Here is a 22,069-nt window from a genome sequence, read left to right on the forward strand (position 1 = left end):
AAGCATGCAGTCTGGCTGATGTGATTCTTTGCAGAGTTTCCTTGACCTTCAAGCACATGCTAGCAGCTTTTTTTGGGTGTGGATGTGTCAGATTCAAACTAGAATCTCTCATACTAGTTTCAATCAACAATTCAGTTTCAGTTCCTTGTTGCCTTATTAGAGATTCGGTGTCATGTAAGTAATTCTGAAAGATTTCTTGTGGGAAGTGTGGTTCTTTGCAGTATGTTTCTCGACATTGCAAACCTAATACTGACAGTAGTACCAGGATCTGAGTCAAACAGGTAAAGGAGCTGTTATTTTATAATGTTGCCAAGTAATGGACAGTAAATGATTCGGTACTCCCAGAAACAAGTGGTCCAGTACTCTCAGAAACAAACAGTTCAGAACTCCAAGAAATAAGTAGTTCAGTACTCTCAGAAACAAACAGTCCAGTAATCCCAGAAACAAACAGTTCAGTGCTTCCAGAAACAAGTGGTTCAGTACTTTTAGAAACAAACATTTCAGTACTCTCAGAAACAAACAGTTCAGTACTTCCAGAAACAAGTGGTTCAGTACTTTTAGAAACAAACATTTTAGTACTCTCGGAAACAAGTAGTTCAGTACTCCCATAAACCGACAGTTCAGTACTCTCTGAAACAAACCTGTTTAGAAAACTACATCATGTTGAGACCTTGTTTTGAAGACAACACAGACACTTTTGTACTGATTCATTATTTCGGAAAGTATTGATTCTTCTTACAATTATTTTAATGCTATCAATGCAGTTGTTTCTAAGAAAAATGTCATGTCTTGTTCAGTGTAACTTAACAAATGATATAAAACTTTGTTTATTTTTCATAATCTTATACACTCATATATAACTCCTGGCAAATATACAAACGAAAAGTCAAGTTATATACAGTTTTTTAGGGAAACAGTCTCATTGTTTGTTGGTACCAAGCACCTTGCTATACAATTATACAGCCCCGAAGTTGGTTAACTGCCATGGGAGTGAGTCGTAATGTGTTGACAGTATTTTGGAAATATGTCAGGTTTGTTGCAATCAAGTCTGGCTCATGACCTAAGAGTCATCATGTGGGGCTGTGAGGTAGCCTAGTGGTTAAAGCATTCACTCGTCACTCTGAAGACCCGGGTTTGATTCCCCATATGGGCACATTGTGTGAAGCCCATTTCTGGTGTCCCCAGTCGTGATATTGCTGGAATATTGCTAAAAGCGGCGTAAAACCCAACTGACTCACTAGTAGCTCAGTACATGACATCTCTAAATTGTGAACACCAATGGCTGCACCTCCTGTTAACAAAAGGATCTATCCAAATAAAGGCTTAAGTTTGCTCATTAAAATACAACGAAAGGGTGAACATATTATGCAAAGCAACATCTTGAGAGGGAGTTCAGTGTCTGTCCTTCCTTCATGGGAAGAAGTGACATTAAAGGTTGTGTCCACACAGTCTGGGATTTGCATATGCTCTTAGTGGAGATTCTCCTCAAGGAGTTGAGAGTGTAACATGTTGCCTGTTTTCTCCTCTACAAGCCACTCATGAGAAGGTGGACCGATCGCGCTCCTTGCCGCCAGTGTTTGAAGGTAACCAGTGCTGCGATAACATTAATGTTGTCCTTTACGTTACTGGGAGACTTGTTGTTATAGTTATGGGACACAATCGACAATGGTGGAGGTGCATTTCCCCATACATTTTGTCACGGTTGCATGAAAGATATGAGAATGAAAAAGAATACTTTGATGAATTTAGATGTCTTTTTTTTCCAGATTTTTCGAAAGTAGGTTTTGGTAGAGATAGAGGAACTGATTAAAATTTGATTATTAGTTTGTCAACAGGACTTAAAATTATATTGACTCTTAGTCAATCAATTGAAAGATGATAACTGATCTTAATGACCTCTGTAAGTCTGTGTACAGGTGATAATGGGTTTTGATGACCTCATTCAAAACCATTTAAGGGGGATAACTGATCACGATTACCTTTGTCAGTTACTTCAAGGGGGGATAACTGATCACAATAACCTTTGTCAGTTACCTCGAGGGGGATTACTATTCATGATTACCTTTGTCAGTTACTTAAAGTGGGATAAACGATCAAAATATTAATGACCTCATTCAGATTGTTCAAGGGGGATAACTGACAGCCATGATCACATTCAGATCATTCAAGGGGGGTAACTGATCACGATGACCATAATCAGTGTCTGGATGTGTGATAACTAACGCAAGGGAGGTCACTCTGTCAGGAAATATGATGACTCCAGTCAGGGTGTAGATTATTCATGATGACTTCAAACTGTCTTACTAAGGGCGATAACACAATGATGCAAGGGCAATAAGACCATCATGTGTCAGTAAATGCAAGGGTGATGAAAGATTCCAATGACCTCAGTCTGTATCTACAGATGTAGAAACTGAATGTAATGGCTTCCTTTAGGTTGCAAGGGTGATACTAAAAGCAGCAATCACCCTTTTTTGTTCTCTCAAACGATGATTACACTGAACCAGTCTGGAGTAACGTGAAGGCAGCACAAGCTTCAGTGTATAGAATTAGTCGTCTCATATTAACTTCGTTAGGTGATGCCGTCTGAATATAACGCTCCTTCTGTCTCACGGACACCCTATGACCTCTGCTTGTACTACTGGACATAGTTCACATCTCATATTGAACTTGGAGTATTTCCAAATAGTTTACGTGTTAATGAACAATTAAGTTAAAGTGAGACCGTTGTTTTTTTAATAATTTTTAATATGTTCCAACCTTCTGTGTACATATTGAATAATCTCATATTCTAATCACTAAATTTACAGATGCCCCTTCACTTCAATTTTTGTTCTTGATTTGATCAGTATGAATTTATTTTTAAATTAAGTTTTCAATTTTTATTTTTTAAACTTTGTAAGTGAAAAGAATGATTTGGTAAAGAAGCTCTACGGCTGTGGATGGTATATCTGGCACCATCAGCATCAACAGCAGCAGCAGCTGCAACAACAGCAGGAGTGTAGTATCGTGTGGCACTGTTGGCAGAATATAGCTTCATGTGATATCACCTCGTCTTGCATCACAGCTTCAAGCAGTTACAAGAACACTCTCGTATATCCCCCAACTTATACCATACTTGCTGAATATTGTTAACAGAAGCACCGGCACCGTGAAATGGGCATCCTTGTACATTGTGGTACAGAGAGACCCACTTTGTGAATTAACACGTAGTTGTATAATTAACATAACATCAATGTGTGCTGTAGTTTCCAATTCTTCAAAGGTGTTTTTTCTAGATGTGAAAGCTTCTTTGTATTTGGTGGCTAATTATATCAAATTGAAATAACACTTAACCCTTAACTCACATTAATAAAATAAAACTTGATAAAATTGGAATATTTCAATAATTATCAAACATGAAGTACCAGATAGATAGTGATACAGTGCCAAGGATATACACAATAATGATCAATTCTGTGAAAGTAATTAAGACTCTACTGCCAGTAATCTGTTATTTTCATCAATCTTCCATGCTTTGGACAAAGAAAAGGCTTAAGCAGTCTGCTTTGCATTTTGCGAGCTTAACACGATTTTGTTTTCAGGTGATATGTGATTTTTATTTTGATGTCTATACATGCTTATCTCCTTCTCCCAGAGATGCCTCCCTTCAAAAAGAGGTTCAGCATATCCAATCCTCTAGGTAAACCAAATGTCGTAGTGTCGTCATTTCCTGTACGTACAGCACCACCACACATGCTTCCTGTAGCCCAGACCTCACAGAACCTGCAGCCCGTGCTTGAACACACACACTTCTCAAACACTCCATTTCATATAGCTAGTACCCCTCTATTGTGATCTGGGCCCCATTTCACAAGGTGATCGTAACACTAAGGTGATCGTAACTCCCATACTTTAACATAGACTTACGACAGTCATAGCACTATGATTGCTTTGTAAAATGGGCCCCTGGATTTTCTAAATATGCAAGAGGGAAAATTTATTTCCGATAGATATGTTTCTTTAAATATTTCATGTTTAATGTTTTTTAAATAATTTGTAATAATATTTCATATCTAATGGTTCTCAATAATTTGTGAAAATATTTGGATATGAAGACAAAAATGCCTTTATGAACTGGCATTTTTTCTGTTTTGAGAAGAGTGTGTTTTCAAATACCTAGTTCACCTGAAGCTATACACCATGCAGTAATTCTTAGCTCACCTGAACTCAGTATACAGCGTAGCGATGCATCAAACTATAGAAGCACCTGGCATTCCACTTCAAAGCCAGAATTGCCGAGTCAGCATTAATTCTTCAGACAATATTTATATCAGGTGTATACTCAATGAGTTGCCTATGGATCACGTCAATGTCATTATCTTTAATAAACATTATCTAGCTCCTGTCATGTTTTCACTGTTTGTGTCAAAGATTCCTAGATGTGTGATATATGTTGTTTGTGTTGATGAGATATATGTTGTAAGTTTGTGGTGTTTATAAAACTGATGTTATATGAACTTGATCATTTATCATTAAATGATGCATGTATGCATGGCGGCTCCATTTCCACAATGCATGATCATGCATTGTTGTGAGATGCATATGATTATTTATATAATGCATGTTGATACAATGTTGCGAGATTCCTCTACCATACCTTACCCACGCTTTGCATACTTTTTACAATTTTGCTTGTCACCCTCAATATCAGATTAGTTTTTTTTATTTCTTTGTCTGTTTGAGTAAAGAAATATTGATTGTATGATGTGTGCTTTCATCTTATGTCCATGGACTATACATGCCTACATATTGACACTGAAAATACAGAATTATATGGAAATAACAATTTATTATAATTATGCCATTTCTTGACAAATGCTTTTTGCTTTTCTAATGTCTATGCAACAATGATATTTTAGATAGGTTAGTTTCAACACCTGACAATACCGACATAATATACTACCACACAGAAATAATTGATTGGTTTGTCCAGGGTTTGTTTAGTAAGAAAAATCATTACATCAGCAGTTACCTGCCCTTGTTTTCATAGGTCAAGGCTGCCATCTGTTGAGTATATTGTATATCTTGACTGATATTGATTTTATGTCATGGCCTGATATAAATAACAGTTTACTAAATAATATTACGATAAACCTGGTGTAGTGTGATTATAACCGAATATCAGTCCAAGCAGTAGCCTACAAAGCCAATTACTCATATAGCATTCTAATCAGAGATGCTTTTACTAATTATACATTTTATATATACAGGTATATGTAAGTTTTGCATTAACTGCAAGATCAGCATATTTTGGATCATCATGTTTACAAGAAGGAGGACTTTAAGATGAGATAAGAAATATTTCATAGGAGGGGCTGGGTTTACATGGTCAAAACATAAGAAGAGTTTTGAATTGAAATGTGTAATATTAAAATTTAGTGTTAATATTGGTAATATTGATGAGATTTTTAAAAATCCGTAATGATTTAGTTTAGGTATGGCCATAGATGTGAACAAATATTTGGAGAATAGAAATGATTCTGTTACTGATGACTCAAAATGGCCTCTGATTTGATTACTTTCATCCCAATAGAAAACAGACACAACAAGACACAATAAGCAATCATTATTCAGCCTATGAATACTAATTTTGTATGTTAGAAATATATATTCCTTGTTAGTAATTTATATGTAAGCATATATCATATACAATTCCTAGAGCAACAAAACCTTTCTGAATGCATGTTAGCACAGCACAATATTGTATCACTGCACAACTTAGACCTGCTTTATACTTACCGGTATACATATCACCTGTAGTTTTAGTGTTCGTTAGGACATGAAATATTTGGAGAAATTAATTTTCACTGTCACAACGTTATCAATATTATAAAAAATCTTGACTTGATATTCACGTCAACCAGCCATGTTGATATATTTGTGTTGGGACAAGGTTGGGCAAGGTAGCGACTATATCTCACTTTTCAAACAGGTCTAAATTTGTTTTAGAAAATATGTTTTGGGCATCTATAACTATTAATTACAAAAATTCACAAATATAAATGATTTACTGAAATATTCGAAAGCTTGACAGATTAATGATTAACCTTTATTTCAAAATAACTTTCGAGTGTGTTTTTGTTTATATTTGACATTAGTTTGTTTCTAAATATTTTTTTAGTAGACTAAATGTTTATGAAGATAGAACTGACCGATTGATTTCATGTCCTCATGACTTGAATTCTTTCTCAGTTTAATATGAATATATGATAGAAGCTACATGTTCAATTCCTCGTTTCAGAGATTCCATCGTCCCTATTTACTCCATATGCCCGACAGCTGTCAGTCAGCATGGACTCGTGTGAAACCAAGGCTAATGGCTACCGACGACGCAGCTCCATGTACAATGGAGACTCCAGCAGCGGCAGCACCGCCGACAGTGACGAGTTGTACGGGGAGGAGGGGCATCCCAGGAGGAACAAATCAAAGGCTGATGGGATGAAGAGGAAGATGAGACAGCAGACGTTTGATCAGGACAGTGACTGTGATCAATATCAGAACTTTGATCTGTCCAGGTCAGAGGAGAGGAACCGACATAGGTGTGTACGATGGTAGACAAATTGTGTTATAGTTCTTTGGCTGTTGTGCTTTTTTTAAATTGAGAGCTTATGCTTAGGCTGCTTAAGGCTTTGGTCAAAGAGATGGAATAAATGTCAAAGAGATGGAATAAATGTCAACACGATGGACAACCAATGGACAGAATGGACAAACTAATCAACAAACAGAGGGTCAATATATTCAAACTAATGGACAAACAGATGGACAATATATCAAAACTAATGGACAAACAGATGGACAATATATCAAAACTAATGGCATTTCTGGTGTCCCCCACCGTGATGTTGCTGGAATATTGCTAAAAGTGGCATAAAACCAAACTCAGTCAGTCAGTCAAAACTAATGGACAAACAGATGGACAATATATCAAAACTAATGGATAAACAGATGGACAATATATCAAAACTAATGGACAATATATTCAAACTAAGGGAGAATCAGATGGACAAATATATTTAAACTAATGGACAAACAGATGGACAATATATCAAAACTAATGGACAAACAGATGGACAAAATATTCAAACTAATGGACAAACAGATAGACAATATATTCAAACTAAGGGACAATATATTCAAACTGATGGACAATCAGATGGACAATATATTCAAACTAATGGACAATCAGATAGACAATATATTCAAACTAAGGGACAATATATACAAACTAATGGACAATGTATTCAAACTAATGGACTATCAGATGGACAATATATTCAAACTAATGGGCAATCAGATGGACAATATATCAAAACTAATGGACAATCAGATGCACAATATGTTCAAACTAATGGACAATATATTCAAACTAATGGACAATCAGATGGACAACTAATGGACAATCAGATGGACAATATATCAAAACTAATGGACAATCAGATGGACAATACATTCAAATTAATGGACAATCATATGGACAATATATTCAAACTAATGGGGAACAGATGGACAAAATATTCAGATTAATGGACAGGACAAACAGATGGACAAAATATTCAAACTAATGGACAATCAGATGGACAATATATTCAAACTAATGGACAATATATTCAAACTAAGGGACTATCAGATAGACAATATATTCAAACTAAGGGACTATCAGATAGACAATATATTCAAACTAAGGGACTATCAGATAGACAATATATTCAAACTAATGGACAATCAGATGGACAATATATTCAAATTAAGGGACAAACAGATGGACTAAATATTTCAACTAATGGACAATCAGATGGACAATATATCAAAACTAATGGACTATCAGATGGACAATATTTTCAAACTAATGGACAAACAGATGGACAAAATATTCAAAATATTCACACAAGGCCAAACAGATCAAACTGATTGACAAACTGATGGACAAGATAGTCAAACTGTTCTTCAAACTGACTGACAAAACAGTCAAACAGATTGACAATCTGATAGATTGACTGTTGGACAAATTAGTTAAACTGATGGACAAATGACACATGAAATGATCAGATGGTTTCTTTAAGTTTGTCCTCTTGAACAATTCCTGCTTTTACTCTCTCGTCCTAAATCATGATGACACACAAAGTGTGACATTGATTTAGTTGGTCAGTTATGGCTGCCTTTAAAGCATATATGTTTTGATGTACTCAAAATCCAGTATGAACCAAATTTACAGACTGCTTTTGATATTTGTCAAAGTTATTGCCATTGCACATATTGATATCAAATTTTAATTGAGAGATATGTATGCATCAGTTCACAGTTGCCGTGATGCTTGAAATGCAACATACAATAGCAACAATACTGGCATTGTGTTGGCAAGATCAAATGTTTGATGATCGGCATATGTTCGTTGTATAAATCTCTATTGATTCCACAGAAATTCTGCCCCATATTCCGTGGTACATACATGTAAATGTCCTATGTGTTTAACTCCGAGATGAAGAGGTGGGTGATATTAGTAAGACATGATCTGGTTTATGATAGCTCGATGTCTGCGTCCAGTGATTCCGCCATCGATAAAGGGGAGATGGGGTCTCAAGAGCTGGGCAGAATCTCGGAACTGGAGAAGGAGCTGATGTAAGTATAGCACAGCAGGTGCCCTCATTAATAACTAGATCACACGTGGTGTTTTGTGTGTGACTGGATTCAGAGTGAAAGGTTACTGCTGGTCTCACCGAAGACTTGCTATCTGAAATGTTGTTAAAGTCAAGGAAAATGTTAAATACTGCTTGCTGCACTGTAGACATCAATGTGAGTATAGCACCATCATTGATTTATCCCTAACTAGTTAATATGTTGTTGTGTAGGGTTTAACGCTGAATGTTGTTGTGTAGGGTTTAACACTGAATGTTGTTGTGTAGGGTTAATGCTGAATGTTGTGTAGGGTTTAATGCTGAATGTTGTTGTGGAGGGTTTAACGCTGAATGTTGTTGTGTAGGTTTAACGCTGAATGTTGTTGTGTAGAGTTTAACGCTGAATGTTGTTGTGTAGGGTTAATGCTGAATGTTGTTGTGTAGGGTTAATGCTGAATGTTGTTGTGTAGGGTTTAACACTGAATGTTGTTGTGTAGGGTTTAAGCAGCTGAATGTTGTTGTGTGTTGTGGGGTTTAGCAGCTGAATGTTGTTGTGTGTAGGGTTTAACGCTGAATGTTGTTGTGTAGGGTTTAACAGCTGAATGTTGTTGTGTAGGGTTTAATGCTGAACGCTGAATGTTGTTGTGTAGGGTTAATGCTGAATGTTGTTGTGTAGGGTTTAACACTGAATGTTGTGTAGGGTTTAACACTGAATGTTGTTGTGTAGGGTTTAACGCTGAATGTTGTTGTGTAGGGTTTAACGCTGAATATTGTTGTGTAGGGTTTAACACTGAATGTTGTGTAGGGTTTAACGCTGAATGTTGTTGTGTAATGTTAATGCTGAATGTTGTTGTGTAGGGTTAATGCTGAATGTTGTTGTGTAGGGTTTAATGCTGAATGTTGTTGTGTAGGGTTTAATGCTGAATGTTGTTGTGTAGGGTTTAACGCTGAATGTTGTTGTGTAGAGTTTAACGCTGAATGTTGTTGTGTAGGGTTAATGCTGAATGTTGTTGTGTAGGGTTAATGCTGAATGTTGTTGTGTAGGGTTTAACACTGAATGTTGTTGTGTAGGGTTTAACAGTGAATGTTGTTGTGTAGAGTTTAACGCTGAATGTTGTTGTGTACAGCTGAATGTTGTTGTGTAGGGTTAAGCTGAATGTTGTTGTGTAGGGTTTAATGCTGAATGTTGTTGTGTAGGGGTTAATGCTGAATGTTGTTGTGTAGAATGTTGTTGGTTAATGCTGAATGTTTGCTGAATGTTGTTGTGTAGGGTTTAACGCTGAATGTTGTTGTGTAGGGTTTAACGCTGAATGTTGTTGTGTAGGGTTTAACAGCTGAATGTTGTTGTGTAGGGTTAATGCTGAATGTTGTTTGTTGTGTAGGGTGCTGAATGTTGTTGTGTAGGGTTTAATGCTGAATGTTGTTGTGTAGGGTTTAACGCTGAATGTTGTTGTGTAGGGTTAATGCTGAATGTTGTTGTGTAGGGTTAATGCTGAATGTTGTTGTGAATGTTGTTGTGTAGGGTTTAATGCTGAATGTTGTTGTGTAGGGTTTAACACTGAATGTTGTTGTGTAGGGTTTAAGCTGAATGTTGTTGTGTAGAGTTTAACGCTGGTTGTTGTAGGGTTTGTGCTGAATGTTGTTGGTTTAACACTGAATATTTTGTTGTGTAACGCTGAATGTTGTTGTGTAGGGTTAATGCTGTGAATGTTGTTGTGTAGAGTTTAATGCTGAATGTTGTTGTGTAGGGTTTAATGCTGAATGTTGTTGTGTAGGGTTTAATGCTGAATGTTGTTGTGTAGGGTTTAATGCTGAATGTTGTTTGTGTGTTGTGTAGGGTTTAATGCTGAATGTTGTTGTGTAGGGTTTAACGCTGAATGTTGTTGTGTAGGGTTTAACGCTGAATGTTGTTGTGTAGGGTTTAACGCTGAATGTTGTTGTGTAGGGTTAATGCTGAATGTTGTTGTGTAGGGTTTAATGCTGCTGAATGTTGCTGAATGTGTAGGGTTTAACGCTGAATGTTGTTGTGTAGGAATGTTGTTGTGTAGGTGTTAACGCTGAATGTTGTTGTGTAGGGTTAATGCTGAATGTTGTTGTGTAGGGTTAATGCTGAATGTTGTTGTGTAGGGTTATGCTGAATGTTGTTAATGCTGAATGTGTGTGTAGGGTTAATGCTGAATGTTGTTGTGTAGGGTTTAATGCTGAATGTTGTTGTGTAGGGTTTAATGCTGAATGTTGTTGTGTAGGGTTTAACGCTGAATGCTGAATGTTGTTGTGTAGGGTTTTGAATGTTGTTGTGTAGGGTTTAATGCTGAATGTTGTTGTGTAGGGTTTAACGCTGAATGTTGTTGTGTAGGGTTTAATGCTGAATGTTGTTGTGTAGGGTTAACGCTGAATGTTGTTGTGTAGGGTTAATGCTGAATGTTGTTGTGTAGGGTTTAATGCTGAATGTTGTTGTGTAGGGTTTAACGCTGAATGTTGTTTATGTATTATTATTTCACATATTTCGTATGCATAATTCTGGAGTTTAAGAGTGAGATGTTAGTGACATCTGGGATAAACGTATGCATTGTGCTTTCCCAGTTTTGCCAGCAATACTATTTCTGTCAGCACCACACTCATGATAATCATCACAACGTTGGTAATGGCGATGTTGATGATGATGATGTTGATGATGGTTAATTTTGATAGTGGTGGTGATGATTGTATGCACAATGAGTCATTTGAAGGCAAATGGAAACGCAGGTGACTTTATGTGTTGTCCAAAAGTTATGTCCCCTTTGCCATGCCAGGATCTGCTTGCTTTTTGCTCTTCTCCAATATCAGCACTTTACTCATGGGTTTCATCTAAGTGGTGCTGGTATATGTCTTAAGCCTACCTCATGTAATGATGTCTTCCCATAACAGGCTAAAATTCAGAGAAAAAAAGGAAATATTCTTTAACAAAACATTAAAGTAACTGTCATTTCTTAACTGCAAATAACTTAATGCAATCTGTGCTTGAGAGTATAGGTGTTAAATGAACAGTATATGGATAGATTCATGGAATGGCTCATATATTTTTGAAAAATATTCTCTTTGTTACATCCTACTGCATCCTTATGCTGCAGTTCTTGTTCAGTTCTTGATCTTATGACATAAGATGATGATGATGATGATTATTATTATTATGATGAAAACAGGATATATCTATATACAGGGGTTGTATACACCACATACACTCTGTGAGTGAGTTGAGTTAATGCCAACAGTATTGCAGTTATATCACAGCACATCAGTTTAATGTGGGAAGAAGAAAGTCAGGAGAGATCCAGATCTTTAATGTTAACCCACATACAGAGGTTGTATACAGCATGTATATACCAGTATGAGTCACCAATGATAAATCCATGTCCAGCCTCTCTGCAACAGCTGCAACAAGGAGAAGCTATTGATCCTTTACAGGACAACAATACAAAGAAACTTTTCAGGATAAAACCTTTCTTGTAGCCATGGAGCACATGGTATACTTTGGACCCTTTTGGGACAATCTTGGGACATGTTTGTGTCGATCTTTTGCTGGACGATGTCACTGACTGGAATTCATGTTCTATTCACGACATACCCTGATGGTGTCTTATACATTACCTGTCTGTGGTGTGTGGTACTGAAGCCATGGAGACATTACGGCAGTGGCACAGGTACAGGTGTTGAACCAAGACATCGTAGACAACAGTTATTTCTTTTAATAGCATAGTCAGAGTGATTTCTCGAGGGACAACAAGATCATCTTTGTTTTTTTAACACTGATTCATTTCCTTGAGAGAGCAGCCAGTTTGGGATTAATCATTATAAATTTTCATTACATTTTTCTGTAGTTCATGTGTTTCCGAAAGCTTTTCCATCCATGTAATTTAGACATCTAGTATCCTATTTTTCAGCCACACTTGAAAGATGCTGTTGTTGGATACTACTTTCCCAACTACTAATGATATGACTCTGGTTTATTCACATTGAAAACTTTGTCGGACTTTAATCTATAAACATGACTAAGTAACTAAACGTTCAAAAAGTCTGGTACTTCTAGGAACAAAAGGGTGTTTTGAGAGGTCATAATTTACATATTCAATCTAAGATTGGTTGTTTTCTATCATAACATTTCGATATTTTTGACCATGGAAAGGAAATATGCCTTGCTGATGAGCCACCTTGCACTTTATCAATAGTTTGAATAAGACAGTTAAGATGGTTGAGGAAAGGATATCTGCAATCAAACAAGTTTTTTTCTGTTATTTTCGAAACTGAAAGTAAACTGTAAAGTTGCAGGGAGGTGGCTAGGTTCTGACTTGGATCATTGGTGTTACCACGACCCAGTGGCCTGGATGGTGTTACATGGATGTTACCAGGATGAGTGGCATGGTGTTACCAGGACCCAGTGGCCTGGATGATTGGTGTTACCAGGACCCAGTGGCCTGGATGATTGGTGTTACCAGGACCCAGTGGCCTGGATGATTGGTGTTACCATGACCCAGTGGCCTGGATGATTGGTGTTACCAGGACCCAGTGGCCTGGATGATTGGTGTTACCACGACCCAGTGGCCTGGATGATTGGTGTTACCATGACCCAGTGGCCTGGATATCCAGATTGGTGTTACCATGACCCAGTGGCCTGGATGATTGGTGTTACCACGACCCAGTGGCCTGGATGATTGGTGTTACCACAACCCAGTGGCCTGGATGATTGGTGTTACCATGGCCCAGTGGCCTGGATGGTTGTTCAAGCCTGAAGCCACTGGTTGTCTGGTCACTGCAGGATTGTCTACTGGCATCGGACATTGGAGGCACTGTGGCCATGTCACAAAACAACACTCACTGAAACATAGGTTGGATTGTGAGAAGTATTGATGGATTGATACAATCATAGATGGATTGTGAGAAATATAGATAGATTGATACAATCATAGATGGATTGTGAGAAATATAGATAGATTGATACAATCATAGATGGATTGTGAAAACTAAAGGATGGATTGTGAGATCTTTATGATGGATTGTGAGAGATGAAGGATGGATTGTGACAAACATAGATGGATTGTGAAAATATGAGTGGATTGTGAAATATATTGGACAACCTATGAGAATTGTAGGATTGGTTGTGAGAATGTGTCTATGATGTGCTTGTTACCATGGCTCATGGCACGCTATAGTGCACACATGAAATACAGGATGGATTGTTATCAGCCAATCTCTCAGCTGACTCCGCAAAACAGCTCTTTAATGTAAAGAGCAACATCTGGCTGGAGATGACCTTGTTATTGACAACTTGGGAAACATATCTGTCCCGTATACCATAGACTATAAAACTGTTATGCTATAGACAGTTTTTATGTTGCAGACTGTTTATCAATATTAAATGTTATTTCCTGTATAAAACTTAAATATAAGAATTTATTTTAATGTGAAATTTTGATTGAATTTAAATTTTGAAACTTTCGGAAAAAAAATCCTGGCTGCTGACATTACATGGATGCATGGTCCGATGTTCTTCATGGAGGTACAATATGGCGTTCCTAGATGCTGATGTATCAAGTGGTTGGTCCGTATCGTCCGTACAGACATATGAGAGCCAGGTGCACAATGACAGAGCTAGTGTTCATATGTGATAAAGCTATATTCTTATACCTTGTGTTATCCTATAAGCCCCAAGTTGTAAGGTTGCAATATGCTGTATTGATTATCAGTCAGGTCACGGAGAGGACACCGCTTGCTTATCTTATCTCTTTTTGCATATGGCTGTTTTCAGGAGTGGATTGTTTTAGAGTGAGTGAGTTGAGTTCAATGCTGCTTTGGACAATTATCATATTATCAATCATCTTGCTCCAAAGTGGGTTGACGTCATTTCGGTGATGATCATTACTGTGGCCATCACTCTGACACACCAAGGACAAGACGTATACAGCAAGCAGCAGGCTGTTGATCGTATAAAACTGAGTGATATATAAGTAGCTAGCGTGGCGATACCATCAGTTTGACATCAGTTTGACGTACTTTTTACAGCTGTATTTGGTGTGCGAGGAAGTTACAGGATTAACTATGATATTTATTGACAAGTTCTTTATGAAAGCCAGGTAAAGTCGTCATCATCATGTTCAAGATTTCTGCACTGTTATAGTGACTTGTATACAGGCATGTATGTGGCTATCTGTAGTTGTTTATGTTAGTTCTATAATGCTAGCATACTGATATACCATGCTACAGTTTGTATGTCGATACCACTCAGACACATCATGGGGACTCCAATCCGACCAGGCTAGCTATTCTCGAAATGTTCGTAGCCCTACAAGCTTCTTAAGCGCATTCTTAACACATTGGCAATGATCAAAGATAAGAATTCTTAGGGCTATGAACATTTCGAGCATAAGGGCCCAGTCCTTGTTTTATTATGGTAATACCGAGCACAAGACAAGGTAAAAGCAAATACTATCTTTAATGCCAGTTAATATCATGCATCTAGGAGACAAACCACCAATCCGCTTGGAGACCACAGAAGCAGTTCTTTGAACCAGGGACACAGAATATTTGGCAAAATACAAAATATTTTGAATTTTATATCATTGTCTTTTGTAGAATATTGTTTAATTGTGTTTGTGAACATTTACCCGGAACTGCTCATCTGTGTATGACCATGGGATGACCTTGAGATGGTGTGTTTCAGAGCCACCAAGTGTGAGCTGGCCAAGGTGATGAACAGGCAGACGTGTTACCAGGACATCCTGAAACAGAAGGATGAGATCATCCTTGACCTTGACGAGAAACTGGGACAGTTGGGGCATGGGGATCAGGCGTATGACAGCAAGAAGAGGTAGAGTATGATTCATGTACTCCAAACAGTAGATTGTTCGTAATTCCATGATTGGCTAAACTGACAATATATTCTTTTATCAATTTGACTAATTCAGCTACATGGATTTAATCATTGTGCACAACTAGTTTTTATGTGTATTTTGGGTAGTCATCATCTTATTTTTATCAATATCTGGTTTGCAGAACAACCAAAGTATCAAAAGAGTTTCAGGAGAGAGTTCGAGTCTTACAAAACCAGAACCGTTTCCTGAATGAAGAAGTGAAACGCCTGGCCAAACTACGCAGCAGCGATCAGACAGTCTTCACGGAACAGGACAGGTAAGTCTACAGGAGACTGAATGCCATATTGTATCTGTAACACACATGTAGTAAAATGTGTTTTTTTAAACTGACTGACTGAGTTTGGTTTTACGCCGCTTTTAGCAATATTCCAGCAACATCACGGCGGGGTACAACCAGAAATGGGCTTCACACATTGTACCCATGTGGGGATTCGAACCCAGGTCTTCGGCGTGATGAGCGAACCACAAGGCCACCTCACTGCCTTCGCAGTGTTCATGAAGGGACATTTGCACTAATGTACAGACAAAGCTAGGGACTTTTTAGTTATTTCCCACCATATGGATGTATATTCTGAATATTCCCCACTGTTTGTTCAGCAAGTTGCATGGCCTGGAGGCAGACATAGAGAAGTGGAAGTTCGACTATGTCTCCCTCATACAGTCCAGCATCAGATTCACTGGGACAGACACCATGGATGATGCAGAGTTGTCTCTCTTTGGTGGTGACAGGGTGAGTCAGGAACTGAGGGATTCTGGGTACTATGCATGGTGTAGGAGAGAAGAGATGCTTCTTGAAAGGGCGACCATAACTATTTGTGGCCATTTTGTACCTAGGTAGTTAGGTTGATCAAAACTATGAGTTCAACTGTCAGTGCTACCCATTAGTTTCAATTTTCAAACCTTTAATTTTACATTTTACATTTTACTCCTTTGGGCTTGATAAAAAAGAAATAATTGTTTACTGTATTTTTAATCTCTGAGAAATATATTTTATTTGTAATACCCAGTACTGCTGGTTCTGATTTTAACTTTTTGTTTTTCCAGCACAAGATCAGAGTTCAAAAACTTCTCGATGAAGCCAGGAAGATCAACCCAAGTCTGCCCACATATGAAAGGTATTTTACATCAGCTTCATAACATATGGAAAAAATGTATTAACAGGAGTTATCTCCCTTAGAATATAGCCTATTTCCAGCAGCCACAAAAGGACTGATAATGTTTTGTCCTTACAATGAGGGCTATTTCCATATTGACTCTTTGTACATGTATATTCTTAGTCATTTCTACAGTACAATGGTCAGTGATGACGTCATTAACTTTGTCCTACCTTGAACTAGCTGATACTACTTACTCTAAAACTATTCACAATGGTAATACACAGCAGATGTGCTTGGTTTCCCTGCTCCGGTGCAGTAATGTTCTATATGGACCAATGTTCCGTAATAGTAATAATAATAATAAGTAGTCTTGTCGTCATTAATATTGATATTGCGGGAATATTGATCTGCATCAATGTGTCTGTGTCCATCAATGTTTCGTGTCCATCAATGTTCTGTGTTCATCAATGTTCCATTTCCATCAATGTTCTGTGTATCAATGTTCTGATGTTCCATGTTCCATCAATGTCCTGCATGTTGTAGACTGGCCAACCACGATGTCCATGTGGACTGCTATGGTTTCCAAGCACCAGTTTGATGTCCCTGGACTGCTGTATGCTTCACTATCCTGTATCCATGTCCTGCATGTTGAACTCGATGTCCATGTGGACTGCTATGGCTTCAAGCACCTACCTGCTTCACTACCTGTGCCAGGGCAGCTCACTACCTGAGGAACATCGAGGAACGCCGATGGAACACCTACCTCAAGCAGCATGCCAAGAACATCATTAAAAATGTAAGGAAACGTTTTGAAGCGGAATTTTACTCAAATAATGAAATGTGTGTTGAATATGATAAACAAATTTGATGAACTTTGTATCCCAATATGATAAAAATGCAATGAGGTGGCCTATCAGGAATTACTCTTGGTAAATCGTATATTGGTATATAAAGGGTGGCTTAATTAGGCATTGCTAAATTCAAACTTTAGCAAATGGAAATGTGTCTTAAACATGGTTTAAACTTTTATTATTTTAAGTATGATATCATATGATGAAGTTATTGCCCCCAGTGCCCCCTAGATGTTAGTAGGATATGTTTGAAGGACTTCATCCTTTCACTCCTCAGTGAACTGGCAAATTGTGTTGCAAAATCCTGACAGCAAACTAGCAGTCATTTTCAAACAGATTAACTTTTGTTGTTGGCGATAACAATATATTATCAATCTAAGAAATTATACTAAAAACACTGTTACCTGATAGGTCAATATTCTTGATGTTATTTTACATGTGGACTGACCACTATGTGGATGAATTGTCTATGATGTGGACTTATCATGTGTGTTGCAGAAGAAGAGTTTGAAGCATCTGTGTCGCGGTGGCATACCAGACCAGTATCGGAAACAGGTGTGGCGGCAGCTCGTCCACGACCAGGTGCAGGATGTCATCACGGAGAAGGGTCCACACTACTTCCGCAATCTCTGCAACCTTGTCCCAGACTCACCGGTAAGCTACAGGATCTGCTGTAATCTGTAGGGTGTTTAAGTCAGGGTAGGCACACTAGATAGGCCATCATTCCCATTGATCTTTTCTCGGACATCAATGAAAGTCTGTCATAATGTGTAACACTTCCTGTTTGGTCAGACTGTGTTGTGAGGGTATAAAGATGTGTGACGTGAAGGTAGTGACACCGTGTTTGTTGTTCCCAGCTGGCTGCTCGATACAGGAAGCAGGTCTCCCTGGACCTGATGCGGACCATGCCAAGTAATGTCAAGTTCGCCACTGCAGGATCCAGAGGGGTGAGTTGTTATGGCGATTGATGGATGAACAGACACCTGCAAAGTACATGATCATGAATAGAGAGTTTAGTTTTATGCCACACTCAGCAATATTCCAGCTATATGGTGGCGGTCTGTAAATGATCGAGTCTGAACCAGACAATCCAGTGATCAACAGCATGAGCATCGATCTGCGCACAACTGGGATAGGATGACATGTGTCAACCAGTCGTTGAGCCTGACCATCCGATCCCATTAGTCGCCTCTTACTGAAGGTTGCTGAAGATGAATTCTAACCTGGATCTTCATGGGTTTGATCATGAATAATGATGATGATAAAGAAAGCAGTAATGATTGTCAAAAGTGTTTAAATTTTTGTATGAAACGATTCATCTCCCCCTGACAAAGTATGAAATTTCATGTTGCAATAGATTTCCAGAATAAAATATCCTTACATACAGGGTCTAAAATAGTGAGAGTGATATTTACCCAATGAGACTTGAATGGGGAATGGAAGAAAGTAATGATGGTTGTTGTGATGGTGTATGGTGTCCTTCTGTTGTGTGTGACCTTCACCTTTGTGTCTCAGATCATGGACATGCAGGACATCCTCCTGGCTTTCTGCATCCACAGCCCCTCCATCGGCTACTGCCAGGGCATGAACTTCATCGTCGGCATGGCGCTTCTCTTCATGGATGCACAGGATGCTTTCTGGTCAGTTGAAGTTTAGTGGGCAAATATTTTGTAGAAGGAAGCTGGCAAAGTTTGATTTCAAGAATGATGTTTGTTTAAGTATTTCTATTGGAACTTGAGGCTATGTTGAATCCCATGGGGGCGGTGGGGTAGCCTATGTTGAATCGGTTGAATGACATTGACAATGTGGAACATGTTTGGATTCGTAAAAAAACTCAGTTGTTGAATCCTCCAATGGAAATTCAGGCAATGTCAGGCATGGGAATGTTACTTTATAGTTGCACTTACAAAATATTAATTCACTCATTTTAAAACCTGTCTGATTCTGACACATTGCACAATCTCCAGGACCCGTAAACCTTGACAATGTCCACACCCATGCCCATACTGACATCTATACTACCAACACCCCTACCCATCTGTACCCACAACATCATCCATGTCCACGACCACCATCACCCCCAACCCCACCACCCACACATAGCTCCACTGCTACACCACACATCCACCCAGACACCCAGCCTCACCCCTTACCCACACCTATACTACCAAGATCAACACAACAACCCAGGCCACATCCACCCAAACATCCACCTGATCCATGCCCACCCCACCACCCTCACATAGCTCCACTGCTACACCACACATCCACCCAGACACCCAGACACCCAGCCTCATCCTTACCCACACCTATACCACCAAGATCAACACAACAACCCAGGCCACATCCACCCAAACATCCACCTGATCCATGCCCACCCCACCACCCACACATAGCTCCACTGCTACACCACACATCCACCCAGACACCCAGCCTCATCCTTACCCACACCTATACTACCAAGATCAACACAACAACCCAGGCCACATCCACCCAAACATCCACCTGATCCATGCCCACCCCACCACCCACACATAGCTCCACTGCTACACCACACATCCACCCAGACACACAGTCTCACCCCTACCCACACCTATACTACCAAGATCAACACAACAACCCAGGCCACATCCATCCAAACATCCACCTGATCCATGCCCACCCCACCACCCTCACATATTTCAAGTACACTAACGCTCCTGTGCCTGAAACAGGACTCTGGTGGCCATCACGGAGAGGTACTTCACCCCCAGCTACTTCGACCACAACCTGGTGGGCGCCCAGGCTGACCAGCTGGTCCTGAAGGACCTCATCAAGGAGAAGCTGCCCACACTGTCCAGACACCTGATGGAGATCGACATAGAGGTGTCCACCGTCACCCTCAACTGGTTCCTAGCTATCTTCTTTGACGCAGTTCCATTCCAGGTAAGTTGCTGTTTGTATTTACATCAGGTCGGTTGTCCAGTGATAAAGATCCTCAATATCTCCAGGGCTGTCATTTCAGCAGGTGGGGTAGCATAGTGGTTAAAACACTTGCTCATCACGCTGAAGGCCCGGGTTGGATTCCCCACATGGGCACAATGTGTGAAACCCATTTCTGGTGTCCCCTGCCTTGATATTGCTGGAATATTGCTAAAAGTGGCGTAAAACTATACTCATTCATTCATTAATTTTAGCAAATTGTCACTAAATCTTGAAGCAATTCCTGTGAATTCATACAATCTCAAATTACCTGGTCTTGACTTTCATAACCTTACACCAACTTATAAACATCAACAGAAGGAAAGGGTAAGGGAGGTAACTAGTAGTGCCTATAAACCAAAGGATTGTTAGGGTTTGATTTTGATTGTCAGTGAGATGGTTTAGTGAAATGCTAGCCCTGGACATGTACAACTGACTGGCTGAGTTGGGTTTTACGCCGCTTTTAGCAATATTCCCGCAATATCACGGCGGGGGACACCAGAAATGGGCTTCACTCATTGTACCCATGTGGGGATTCGAACCCGGGTCTTCGGCGTGACGAGCCAACGCTTTAACCACTGGGCTACCCCACCGCCCCTTGGACATATAGAGGAGGCGTGGGTGAAGTGCTACCGCATTATTGTCCTCACACATCAGTAACTGTGGACACCCAATCCTTCGTAGACATGATTCTATACCAGATTGATATATATTTACTTATTGCAGTACATTGTTGTGCGGAATTGTGTCCCTTTGATTTGGCAGGATCCTTTACAATCAAGGGTTCATATCAAAGATTTTCTCTTGTTACGACCCCTGGGTTTATTAGCACTAATGATTTCATCAAAGTGATAAATTTCTACAGCCTTTTTCACTTGGCTTTCCTTCAGCAATCATCTGACTATTAAACCCAACTCACTCACTCACTCATTGTGTAGTATTCTACACTAGATAGTACAGGAGAATGGATAGTCTGTCTCACAGTCCCTGAACCACATTATTTTCCCTACTGCCTAGCCCTCCCTGCTGTGCTAAAGCCCTATATGAAGCAAGTCCAGATTTCTCCAGGTTCGGGAATCTCTGGTCTTACTGGGGCTCCTTTTCAGTTTAAATGGGTTTATTTGTTACAATCAAAATTATATATATTCAGAGACTAAGCGTTAGTCTAGAAAATGGATAACCTTGCTATGCCGGGGTTAGCCATGCAGTCATCCTCCACAAGTTTGTCCTTGTTTTGATGACATTATTGGTGTGGCTTGTTACATGATGTGGCTGCTAGCTGGTGGGACATGTCGGGGACAGGGGGACATGTTGGGTCATGTGCTTTTTATTTGGACAATTAGGCTATACTTTGTGTAGATAACTACACTAGGACAACATACAGGCAGCTCAACGTGTTCTTGCCATTTAGTCTTCTGTACATTTGTCTCACTGTAAAGGCTGGATCAATGAGTGAGTGAGTGAGTGAGTGAGTGAGTGAGTGAGTGAGTAAAAATATTTGAATCAGAGTGAATCTGGTTGGAGAGAACATCCACATCTAAAACCTCATATATTGAATATTTTATCATTAATCTTATTCCTCAACCCAAAGAGTGAAAACA

General features: G+C 39.0%; 1 protein-coding gene across 1 annotated transcript in view; it reads left to right on the forward strand.

Annotated features, from left to right (window-relative positions):
- The window catches only part of LOC124269825, a 119,718-nt gene that overhangs the window by 44,867 nt on the left and 52,782 nt on the right, over positions 1 to 22,069 (forward strand). The window contains 15 exon segments of the mRNA XM_046704858.1: positions 136 to 174; positions 1,533 to 1,583; positions 3,638 to 3,682; positions 6,284 to 6,581; positions 8,566 to 8,658; positions 15,349 to 15,495; positions 15,681 to 15,815; positions 16,157 to 16,289; positions 16,604 to 16,674; positions 17,200 to 17,252; positions 17,343 to 17,452; positions 18,006 to 18,161; positions 18,365 to 18,454; positions 19,023 to 19,147; positions 20,222 to 20,432. Coding sequence (XP_046560814.1) covers positions 136 to 174; positions 1,533 to 1,583; positions 3,638 to 3,682; positions 6,284 to 6,581; positions 8,566 to 8,658; positions 15,349 to 15,495; positions 15,681 to 15,815; positions 16,157 to 16,289; positions 16,604 to 16,674; positions 17,200 to 17,252; positions 17,343 to 17,452; positions 18,006 to 18,161; positions 18,365 to 18,454; positions 19,023 to 19,147; positions 20,222 to 20,432 — 1,757 coding nt within the window.

This window comes from Haliotis rubra, unplaced genomic scaffold (genome assembly GCF_003918875.1).
Source record: "Haliotis rubra isolate DU_JTF1 unplaced genomic scaffold, ASM391887v1 Scf148, whole genome shotgun sequence".
NCBI classification, from domain to species: Eukaryota; Metazoa; Mollusca; class Gastropoda; order Lepetellida; family Haliotidae; genus Haliotis; species Haliotis rubra.